The sequence below is a fragment of the Hippoglossus hippoglossus genome, chromosome 6 (genome assembly GCF_009819705.1).
Source record: "Hippoglossus hippoglossus isolate fHipHip1 chromosome 6, fHipHip1.pri, whole genome shotgun sequence".
Taxonomy (NCBI): domain Eukaryota; kingdom Metazoa; phylum Chordata; class Actinopteri; order Pleuronectiformes; family Pleuronectidae; genus Hippoglossus; species Hippoglossus hippoglossus.
Window position 1 is genome coordinate 24,272,491 of NC_047156.1, and position 12,170 is coordinate 24,284,660.

General features: G+C 40.2%; 1 protein-coding gene across 2 annotated transcripts in view; it reads right to left on the bottom strand.

Annotated features, from left to right (window-relative positions):
• The window catches only part of LOC117763600 (chemokine-like protein TAFA-5), a 52,452-nt gene that overhangs the window by 24,663 nt on the left and 15,619 nt on the right, over positions 1–12,170 (bottom strand). For both annotated transcript variants that reach the window (XM_034588839.1, XM_034588838.1), the window contains exon 2: positions 3,098–3,247. In XM_034588839.1, the coding sequence (XP_034444730.1) occupies positions 3,098–3,247 (150 nt within the window). The remainder of the gene's footprint in view (positions 1–3,097; positions 3,248–12,170) is intronic.

Genomic DNA, 12,170 nt, shown 5'->3' on the forward strand with positions numbered 1-12,170 from the left:
CATTGCACCGCAGTGGTTGACCAGAAGCTGCTGATGGAATTTAGATTGAAAATGTCAGACTCGTGGAGCTGGAAGACAGATCGAAGGAAAATGTAATTTCTTTCAACCAAGAAGACAAACCAAACAGCTTTCTATAACCTAAACTATAGGTCACTCAGAGTTTAAGAAGGTTTTAGACAGTAAGGAAATATAAAACAGGATGCTGCTGTTGAGTCTCTGAGCTCAGAAAACAGGTCATAGCAATTAGCCATGTTTTCCAGCTTAGTATGCTGTAGAAAATATCATCCTAAAGCAGCAGATAGCGTTCAAACTGTTCTGAATGCTGAAAACACAACTTTAACCTGTTCGGATCCAATCACACAAACTTGAACCTGTTCAAATCCAACAGCTTTAACCTGTTCAGATCCAACCACAACTTTTAACCTGTTCAGATCCAACCAAACAACAACTTGAACCTGTTCAGATCCAACCACACAACAACTTTAACTGATCCGATTTAACAAAACAATCTTTAACCTGTATGTGGCTGTTGCTCTGCAGATAGAGTGGTTTATCTACAGAAATTCAGCGATTACCGAATTGCCAGGCTCCCCATTCCGCATGCTGAAGTGTCATTGGGCAAGATACTGACCCCCATATTTCCCATAACTGCAGTGTGGGACTGAAATGTGATAGATAAAGTCCTGCATATAGATGCATTGTATGAATTTGTGTGTCAATGGATGTACAGCAAAACTGGAAATGTGCTTTGAGTGGCCATCAAGACTAAAAAAGCTGTGTATAAATACAGACAATCTTTTTATGCTGACAAGTTAATTTTCCGCACCTATCTTATTTATATTGGGTTTTTTGACTGTTGCATTATGTTTTAAGACCAAAACCATTTGTAAGCTAGAGAGCAAAGAGTTAGGCAAAAGCTTTTTTAATCAATAAATACAAGTTTTGTGCAATCTTACATGGAAAGCAAAAATTATAAACAGGCGTATTCCTAGGGCTTTATTGAAGAACCTTTTTAAAGATTTGTCTAGGAAATACATCTTACAAGCTCCAAGTTTAGCAATACTAAGACGAAAGCTCTAAAAAATAAATCAATGCACTTTCCACCAAATTTGTATTGATGTGCCATATGTTGTTATAAAACAAGCCAGACACCAATCCATTAGTGTTTCCGCTGGAGCTCAAAGCTCTCCAATAAACAAGATACAGTTTTGATACTGATTATTTAAAACAAAATCTTGGTCAAATCTCACTCAGCCCAAATCTCTCAAGTGAAGCTTTATTGAAGAGACAGCAGCAGGGTGGACTCCAGAGGATCTTGAACTCAGCGAAACAACTGTTCACAGTCTCTGAAAATCACCAGGAGTGCCTGTAAATCCCTGCAGAGTAGACCCAGTCCCTCCAGCTGTTTACATCTTCTCCAGATGGCAGAAACAGAGACAGAATAAGAAGGGGAAAGTGAGAGACAGCTGGTGATGAAATGCAATGAAACATTGGGCTGTTCCCATCTGGGCTGCGGCTTTCTGAACCTCACAGTCCAGATAAAGAGACATGGAGGAGATGTTTATTTCCTTGACAAAAATAAAGTTTGCCCTAAGCTGTGAGATGACCTTTAGGTCAGTTTTGAAACAGAATATTACCCATACAGAATTAGCTATTAGTAGTTGTTTTACACACATATATCCCTCCAACACTCAGAGTAACTTTAAAATGTGGGAATTCTCTGGCAAGATCTGGAGTGTGTTTTGGCTACTTATGTTTCTGACTCTCAGGAGTAAAGTGAACTGGGTACCGACTTTGGTGCATTCTGTGTTGATATGTGGGACAAAGTAACTAAATAACTTCAGTTATTTCTGCACTTCCACCTCACATCTCCCCCACAACTGCCCCCTTTACTCTCCTTTTGCACCTCATAGTTTGAAAACCCCTGGTGGAGAAACAGTCCAGCTGGTCTTTGTAAACATGTCAAGAATCAGAAACTGTGGAACAAGCGCTTGTATGCTGTTAATTGTATATATATATAGCAAGTCAGGAGAGTCAGTGTGTACCGCAAACAGAGGCAGGAATAACTAGAATAACTGCGGTTGTATGCCTCCACCAACCAGTGCAGTTTCTGTGTATATATTTCTACATACTTTTGTTCCAGATTCATATAAAGGTCACTGTAACCTTTAACTTTGACAACTGAAAATAATCGCTTAATCTTTGAGTCCAAGTGACAACTGATCAAAAGTTGAAGAAAATTCCCTCAAGCAGTCTTGAGATATCACATTCAAGAGGCCAAAAATACATTGACACTGAAATCTAATCAATAATATTGTCATTGTTACACACACACACACACACACACACACACACACACACACACACAAACACACACACACACACACTATTTCCTGTTTCATGTTATATGTCACTTCCTGTTTTACTATGACGCTCTCGCTTGTCTCTTTTCCTTTAGGGAACTTCACGCCTGCCCTTGTGTGCTTTACGGATGACCTTCCCTTCCCTAATAGGTTACACCTGCATCTAGTTAACCCCGCTTCAGTTAGTATATATGGTCTGCGTCTCCCCCTGTCCAGTGCCAGTTCGTCTCGTCTTGTACGTAGAGTTCCAGCGTTATATTCATGTCTAGGCTTGTCTTTGGGTTTTTGACCGCATTTTGTTGTATTAGACCTAGCCTTAGCTTCACGTTTTGGATACCTCTGCCTTGTCTCTTTGCCTCTGTGTACCGAACCTGGATTGGAATAAAACGACCACTGTTTTTGGAAATCTCAGACTGTGTTCAGAGTTGTGCTTTTTGGTTCCCAGTTCCAGACTCTTACAAATATGTCACATTCACAGTAACATGAGGTCACTGTGATCTTGACCTTTGACCTCTAGGTACCAAAATCGAATCAGTTCATCTTTGCACCCAAGTGGAATTCTGCACCAAATTTGACATTTGACATTCCCTTAAGTTGATCTTAAGATAAAATGTTTAAGAAAAACATTAACATACTTTGTGTGGCCAATCTTAATATCTCAAAATGTGACACTTGTTGTTTCTAGGAGTCTCCAACAATCAGTTATAGCCGTTAAAGGGCGTTGAGCAGCTTACCCTCGACACAGGCCGGTCTGGCTCGTGTCGTCCCGGCGATCTGCCCCTTCCTGCAGGCGCAGCGGGCCGTCTGTCGTGCGATGGTCCTCCTTGGTTGGCTGCTGTCCCTGTCCAGAGTAACAATCTCACAGGTCCCCGCCGCCAGCTGACCTGAGGGACGCAAGAAGGTAAATCATGTAAATGTAATACATTTCATGACTAGGTTTGATATGCACTCACAGACACAATATTTCAATTTACGTTTCTGTATCTGCTTACTTCACTTTTAATACCTTCGGTTTGAAAGTTAACAAATAGCGACAGCATTTCTGATTGTGCACTTGTTCGTTGTTTAAGGGTCTTGCTCATAAGCTGATGCAAGTTGAGATGCTTTGTGTGACTGTATGAAACCACTGAGTGGTCAGAAGATAAATAAAATAATGGAGGTGTATCTCACAGGTGAACCTCTTTTAAATGCTGTGACACCAAGTCTTTGTCCCTCCTAATCTTCACTGGACGAGGGTACTATTCTGCTGATGTGGTAGGGCTGGGCAATATGACTTCAAGTCAATATCACGATTATTCCAAACTTTTACCTCAATTACGATTAATGAACGATTACTTTGCGTATGTTTGTGTGTGCGTGTCTGCTCGTCTCCGTCAGATCATAAATCCGGATCATTCTGGCAGTATCTACGTTACCCCTCATGTTGTGTGAGGTATTTGAACTGCGTGCGGGCAAAATGTTGGACTTTTTTCTATTTGTTTAAATACGTGTTTTATAAACTATAGAGTGAATCAAACAAACACAAAGTAAACTTCAAGTACTGTACCTGTCCTAACAACATCTGATTAGTGATTTTTGCTGACGTGTAAAGTGAGCGCAGGTCAGAGGGGGAGTGAGGAGGGAGGACATGGGGCAGGGTGATATGGAGCGGAACATAGCGGAAACCTGACAGTTCATGAATGCATGCATTGGGGAAAGACTAACCCAAATTAACCAACACGAGCAAAATTAAGTCGGTGAGAGGTTATAACTTTCGGTTTCGATACATTTTCGAGTTAATTGCCCACCCCTATGATGTAGTATGATTTACTTGTGAGAAATCAGGAATCCAAGCACCAACGTAATCATCAACCATGTGTCGACTCGTCTTATAAGATCTAAAACCCTTTGGGATCTCTACAACCGAAATTGAGAACATCTGAAACCTCTTCAATGACCCTTTAAACTATAAAACTGTAAAAACATTTTCAAGTAACAATTAAACCTCTCTGGGGATTTTTGTAACAATGTCAGAAAAACGAATCATCACAATCACAACATTTCTTTGTCGTGACAACGCAATAATTTTACTACCCCCCCTGCTCCTATTCTGTTTGGCTTGGTTGTGCTCTTTCCCTTTCAGGAAGTGGCAGCAGAGGGGAGGTTGTCAGGAAGATGAGGTTCACCTGGGTGGCTGGTCTCAAACCTATTTAACTGGCTGGCTCAATCTCCTTCACTCTCTCTCAGCTCCCACATGTGCTCCTGGGTTTTGTGTGTTATGTTCATTCAACAGGTTATATCTTCCACTCATCCACGCACTGCATTACATTACTGAATTTCACTGACTTAATAAGCATCTTGGGTTTCTTTTAGTAATTGTTTGCTTTAATAAACATTTATTTGTTTGCTTGACAACCATTGGTGTCTCCCTACTATTGTATGTCTGAACCGTGAGCCAATTTTTGACATATTGGGGCTTGCCAAAATTTTTTTTGTTTACAGTTGAATAACATCAGGTAATGAAGGAACTTTGTTAAGAATGATGTCATTCGGGCAGTTCTAAATTCTTCTCTTTGGAGAATAAATTGTAATTGTGCAAACCTTGTCGCTTTAAGTTTGTTCAAGTGTGTTTGATTTAATTAAAGATGTTAAAACCCGAATGGTTTGTTTCTGGCTGCTGTGGTGAGAGCCCCGTGGCGTGGTCAACTGCCACAAAGTCATAAAACAGAAAACTGAACTAGCTAAAGTAGAACCACAGCCCTATAGACTACATTTGATAAAAGAAGGAAAACTAGTGGGTGAGGGTTCTGTTCAAAGTAAATGTAAATTTGATGTGGCATCTAAATGGTGTTTGGTTCCTAAATTCACAGAGAAAGATCCAGACCAGTGGCAGATTCCAGATTTTGGCCGGATGAAGACGGTACTCTCCTGCTCCAGTGTGTCTTGGTGGGTAAGGGACAAGAGGCTTATGCTAAACTATCAAATCAGACAGTGACTATGAGGTAGTCAAGGCAGAAGTGTTGAGAGTATATGGGTTGGTACCTCAAGCCTACAGGCAGCGCTTTAGGAGGTTTAGGAAACAGGACACTCAGACTCATGTCGAATTTGTGCGTGATCTTGAGACCTAATTTAACTGCTGCTGTGCTTCTTCAGAGGTTAACACATTTGGAGAATTGTGAAATTTATTGATTCTGAAACAAAAACAAAATTGTGTGCCTTACAAAATTGCCACTTTTACCAATGAAAAACAGGTTAAAACTCCTCATGAGGCTGCTGTATTGTCAGATTAATATGTCTTGACACACACCAGTTCGTGAACAAATGTCACCAACAATTCCAGTGATCTTGTTGATACTGTTAATGTGAAATGTATCTTGATTCTGTACTTCAAAACACAGACAGGGACATGTCATCTGCATCAAAGGGAACAGCACTCGGCTGGATTTATTGGTACATATCGGATAGATACAAGTTTGTTAATGTAAACAATGACTCCTCCATGCAAACAAAAGTTAGTCATGGAGTTCCACAGGGTTCTATGAAGGGACAAATAATTTTCACTTTGTATATGGTTCCTTTGGGCAACATTATCAGAAAGCACCACGTACACTTTTATTGTTACGCAGATGACATCCTGACATACTTATCTATGAAATCAGATGAATGTAATCACTTAGTTAAATGAAGTTTAATTTCAGACTAAACTGAAGTCATCAACTGGACCCCAAGACCTTAGACCATACAGTTACTTTGGGTGGCATTACCTTGACCTCCAGCTCCACTGTGAGAAACCTTGGATTTATGTTCGACCAGGTCTTGTCATTTGACTCACATATAAAATAAGTGTCTAGCCTTCTTTCACCTGCGCAATAGTTTGAAAGTTAGAAATACCCTGATCAAAAGGATGTCTAATTACTAGTCCATGCATTAGCTACTTCAAGACTAGATTTCTGTAATTCTTTATTACCAGGATGTCCCACTAAGTCTGTGAAAAGCCTCCAGTTGATCCAAAATACTGCAGCGCAAGTACTTACAGGAACTACAATAATATATCATTTTACTGCTGTCTTAGCTTCTCTGCATTGGCTCCCTGTAAAACTCACAATAAATTACAAAGAGATCGTCATCATATATTAAAGAGCTCATAGCACCCTATTATCCCAATAGATCACTTTAACCTTTAAATGCAGGCTTTAGTTCTTATAGTCTCTAAGAGTAGAATTATCATTGTTGTATAACAACATTGCTGTATAGTCCAGTACAAATATAACTGAATTGAATTAAATAATTTATGAAGAATATGCAGTAGAGATAAGCTTCATGGTTAATAATTCAGATAAAACTGTTTAAATAGTGGAAGTTATATTTGTGGCTGTCTTTGTGAAAATTTTTGTCACCAAAAAAAGACAAATTAAATCGTTAAAATCTTCACTGAATTCAGCTAAGCCAGAGACTGGTGGGGGGATACATTTTGGGTGAATCAAAGGGGACAAATTAAGCCTCTGGAGTTAGTATGTGTGTCTTTGGGGGGGGTATTTGGTTGCTGTAGTGAGCAAAAGCCCCCCCTGCATACTAATTAACTGTCATCAATAGAGCCATGGACTGTTCCCTCTCCACAGATGACTGGGCCGACAACAACCAGGACCTCAGAGAAGAGAAAAGAGAGGGATCAGTTCTGTGAGATGGGGGTCAGCAGGGTCAGAGACATCCTCATCCACAACAACAACAGCGGGTGTTTAAAGACGAGTCTTTTCTAAGAAGCACACACTTATCCAACAGTTCGACCTCGCCTCTGATTGGGTAGTTGGTTGTTTTGGTCATAAAGTGAACCTTTTTCCAGCAGGCGAGTACCTGGAAGCAGACAAGTACCTGGAAGGGAAGTTTGTCTTGTCCAATAAGATCAGGACAAATGGAGGAAATTTATGCGGATAGAGCATGTCAAGGTGTGATATGACCGGCAAGATAAAAGTGGTGAGCTACTTCGACGTTGGAGAGTTTTTAAACAATCACACAGAGGTTTGTTGGCATATGATGTCGATACAGGCCATTCTTTTCCCAGCAAAATTCATAGTACGTGAAAAAACAGCCTTTTCTGTTCAAACATAACTAGTTTCTATTTGAATGTAAATGTCTGACACAGCTGAATCCTCTTGCCTCTCTATAACCTTTACGTAATAAGCAACACTGAGGTTATTTTGCACATTTAAAATCCCTGTCTGTGAAACCAGTTGCTACTCTCACTGCACTGACACTGACAAGTCAGATAAAAGCCAGGAAAGAAAGTTTTACATGTACGGCATTTATTTCTATGCAGTGGTGGTAAACACACGACAGGGCCCCATCAATAACTCTGCTGTAGTCGCAGCTTAGCATGATTTGTAGGGCTGACACACTGACAGCAGGGGCTTCAGCCACACACTGACTCTCCTGCACACACCAACTCCAGAGTTCCTCAGCTACAACACAGGTACCAAGCAGACTCTCTCAAAAGGCCATAAATGTGAATCTAGTGCAACTACTACACCACACAGCCATTTTTAGACAAACTCTGGAAAATGTCTGAACACCACAGCAGGCTCAGTGTGGAGCAGCAGGAGACAGGACATGACGTATAAATTATGCTGCAGATACCACAGGTTTTTCTATACAGCACATCAGCCCTTATCAAAACTCTCGAATCTTTCCAAGTTGAAATCTTTGTCAGCTCAAAATATTTGTATTCCTTGCTCACTCAAGAATTCCATCGAGTTTTTACTAAGGCGAAAACCTCTGGAGAATGTGGGGAGGAACTAACTTAGATAATTGCGTTCTCACATACAGCCCCTATTTGTGAATGTATGAAAGCACCTATGTAGTAATTTCCAGGTCGATCATTTTAAGTTGGGTTCTTACTTGAAAACGTTAATGAGCTCTAATGTTCAGAAAACGTCACTTTCCTAATACTTTCAATTGCTGCAGCTCCTCTTTACTGTCTCTGTCTACAAAGGGTTTGTTGTATCCCCTAATTCTTTAAAGGGCCAGTGTGTAAGATTTAGGTGAAAGGGATCTATTGGCAATTGAATATAAAATAAACCTAGTTGTTTTCACTAGTGTGTTTCTTCTAACTTGTAGAAATTGTTGTTTTCTTTACCCTAGAAAGGGCCATTTATATTTAAACACTTTATACACAGACTGGACAAACTAAACACCTTTTGACTAAAGTCTACCACAGTTCATGTTTAGAAGGGTATGGTGAGTTGAGGGGTATTCAGCTGTAACATGCAACTTCACTTCTAGATTCTACACACTGAACCTTTAAGAGTCATGCCCTGATGAAGCCCACTTGGCCAGTTGGCCCATTCTTTTGTTATTGGTCAACCACCTCCAACACGTGTAAATGTCAGCCTCTGCTCTCCCTCTACCTAACTTTAGCCGTTTTAAGAAATGACCTTATGTGAAATATTGGGTCAGGACTTTCTCCAGAGGTTTCTTTTCACACATGAAAATTGCAGCGGGAGATTCTCCGCTCAGGTGTGTTTACAACAAATCCCCCAGAGGATTCAGGTGAGGGGTGGTGCAGCAGGCAGGGGCAGGATGTATGATTCCACTGTGGAGTTCACACGTTTTTGTTTAAAGCACATAGATACCACCGGAGATGATGGACAAGAAAATAAATATAAACACTTATTTTACAGCAACTTTAAGTTTCATATACAAAGCCACTTTTTTGCGCAAGCGAAGCACTTGATTTCACAAACAATTGGTTCCAAATCTACGATTAGCTGTGAAGGTAAATTCTGTTTTGTATATACCATGTGTGCCAAGTTTGAACTAAAGCTGGCAGCACAAGTCTGCAGGCAACTGCCCCCAGGGCCCTATAGAGCCGCAGGAAAATAACTGCCCATGAGCCAAATCCAACGATCTAACAAAAATATTTGGACCCAAAACAAAAAAGTAAGTGATATCAAAATTGGACATAATTTCTCATAAATCTACTGTGGGTAATATGTCCAAGGCTAAGGTGAACTCTTCTAAAATATCTATAAAAATCTGGTAGTCTAACAGGAGCAACCAGCTGATGAACAACAAAAAGTACATTTCAGTCAACCATTAATAAAGTGAGTCACTGTCATTTGTTGCCAAAATAAGTAATAAATAAGCTGCTGCAGCTCTGTTGTTGAAGGGAAAATGACGCCTGCATTATCAAACAATCCTAAAATAAACCTGAATAACATAAAATGCATGCATGTAAAATAAACGTGCAGTAGAAACCTGCATCCCCACCAGATCAGTTTGGCTCCATTTTAGAAGGCAGAAAAAAACTGGCCAATGATTGAAAAGCATTAAAAGTAGCAGCTTCTCTTTAAGCTTTATATTATTTCAGTGAACCCTCACTGAGCCACAGTTTGAGTCAAATATCACACTCTTTCTCCTCTGAGTCGTAGCCCCACTCTTTGTGAATTAATGTCAAATTTTATAGGATGATCCAGAACTTGAGTTTTAAAGTTTTCTCCAGACTCCAAGTATTTCCAGTGAGTGTCTGTACAACCATGAGTATATTACTAATTACTAATTAATGTAGCATTCTTCCTTATGATAACAATATATGGTGGGGGGAAATGGTTGGGGTTGGTGCCCATTATACTTCTTGATTACATTCCCAAATCATTATAGGAAGTGTAGTTCCAGAAAGAAAGAGAAATTATATTTCAATCATGAGAGGCTTATAGAAATACAAATGAAAGTTTGTAAATTAGAATGAAATAAAATTTATTTTGAACAGAGGAAAAGATTTTTGGCACTTAGAACCCAGTCGGAAGAAGAATGCCATAGAAGCAGTCCTAGCAATTAAGTGCTTAGAATAAAAGGGGTCTTCCCCCGGAGCCTGGACACAAGAGGTGATGCTGAGGAATGGGAGATGGGATGTCTGATTAAGAGCTCTTAATTGGATGGTTGAGAAGGGTCACTCATTGATGGTGATACTGATCTCACAGCTGAGGGAGAGACAACCTTTGTAAACTTGCAGGTGATTGGCTCAAGGCGAACGTTTCAGGTTGTGATTGGCTGAAAAGACAGAATGAGCTGGTGGAGCCTATAGCAGGAATTGTGCATGTGACTTAGAGAGCAGGCACAAGAAGCCTCGTCCTGACTGGACTTTTGCTTTTCTTCATTAGTATTGTCGAAATTGTACATTCATTTTGACGTGTTTCACTCTGTTATAACTATACCTTTTTTACATTAAGTAGGCTCAGCATGCCATGATTCACATATTCCTGAAACACACAATGATATTTATTGTGTGTTTGAAACCTGGGAACATCCACTTCAAAACCAAACTATGTTTAATTGTTTGAAATGTAGTCTTGAATAATAGTTTAATAGTTTAAACGCTACTATTAGCTTGCTGTAATGCACCTCTAACTGGGTGTCCCTAAAAGCCTTTTGAGAAACAGTTATTTGGAATCTTGCTGGGAAAAGAGGATTTTTTTTTATCTCAAGCTATAGAGAGAAACTTGGTCAACTTGGCTCTGTAAGAGGATTTTTTTTTTAACAAAGTTTTCCTGTTGAGTGTAATTTGTTACTTTACAGTGTTTCAGCTTGTCTGAAAGGCCACGCTGTCCTTCAGCTGTTTCCTTTTAAATCCATTCTGTCATTTCTGCAGCTGTAGCTATTTGAAGTCCTGACTGTCGGGGTGAAAAGCCTCAGCTATCAGACCGAAACGTGAGGCAGCGGCAGCAGCACTCGGCAGCTGCGAGGGTTTTGATGTGGCGAGCGGCGTTCGCTGTTAGCAGGCTCTTTGTGAAACCTCGAATGAAGACGCAGTGTTGTTGTTTCTATCGTTTCCGAGTCATCGCCGCTGTCTGTCAGGTGAGTTTTCGCTCAGGAGGATTCATGTCTGTGGGATGAGGAGTATTCTTCTCTTCCCTCCACCTCAACAGGAAAACAAGTCAAAACTACGAACCTATGTGTGCTCTTTTAGAGCTTTAGTTCACATTTCACGGCCTTCATAGAGCTACATCAAAAGTCTGCAACTTTAGAAGTAGAGTAGCATATGCAGTCAGATGGAGTGAAATGCAAGGTTATGAGCTGTATTTGTTCTTTTATTTCAGGTGCCATTTGCTTTCCCCATAAACACAAGTTTAGTTGTTTACTAATTTCCAAGTGCGATAAGAAGATGTCAGCAACCCCACAGGAGATTAAATCCCAGTCAGTTAGAACTGAAGAAGTCTTTCGCACGAGAGGTGAAACTCAGGCAGTTAAATAAACTTTGACTGAGAATCTTCACGGAGAGCTGCTCACAAAATGCACCAACATAATAACATTATATTTGAACCATGTAGCTAAAATCAAAAGTTGTAGTGAAAGATTCTGTTGTAGGGTCCTATAAAGACTGTCAGTATGAAAACAAACTAGAATGCTGCTCAGAGAGCTCATACCTCCTCTAGGCCTAACGCCTGAGCCCAAGTTACAAGTGACCAATCACTGACCAGCAACCAGGTAGGCTGTCAGTCAAACTGGCCAATCACAACAGCTCACCTGTAACTTATCAGACCCATGCATCATAATAGGTCAGTCAGGCAAAACTGGGTGAGTGACTGGAATAAAGGCAGTAAATCAGATTAACAAGATATAATCCTTAAGGTTTGAGTCTTGTTTGATTTGGTGACACCTGTTTTTACTGTTGGGACAGTGTGTGTAGTTTTAAATGTTTCAAATTTCACCAGCAGCTGGTGTGGAACAATCTCACCTCCTTTTAATAAAGAAGTTGGAGGTTGTGCAGTCTGTAGCCTGCAGCTCACGTTGTTTTATTTCCCCTTAAATGATCTGATTATGACCTTGTCTTATTGT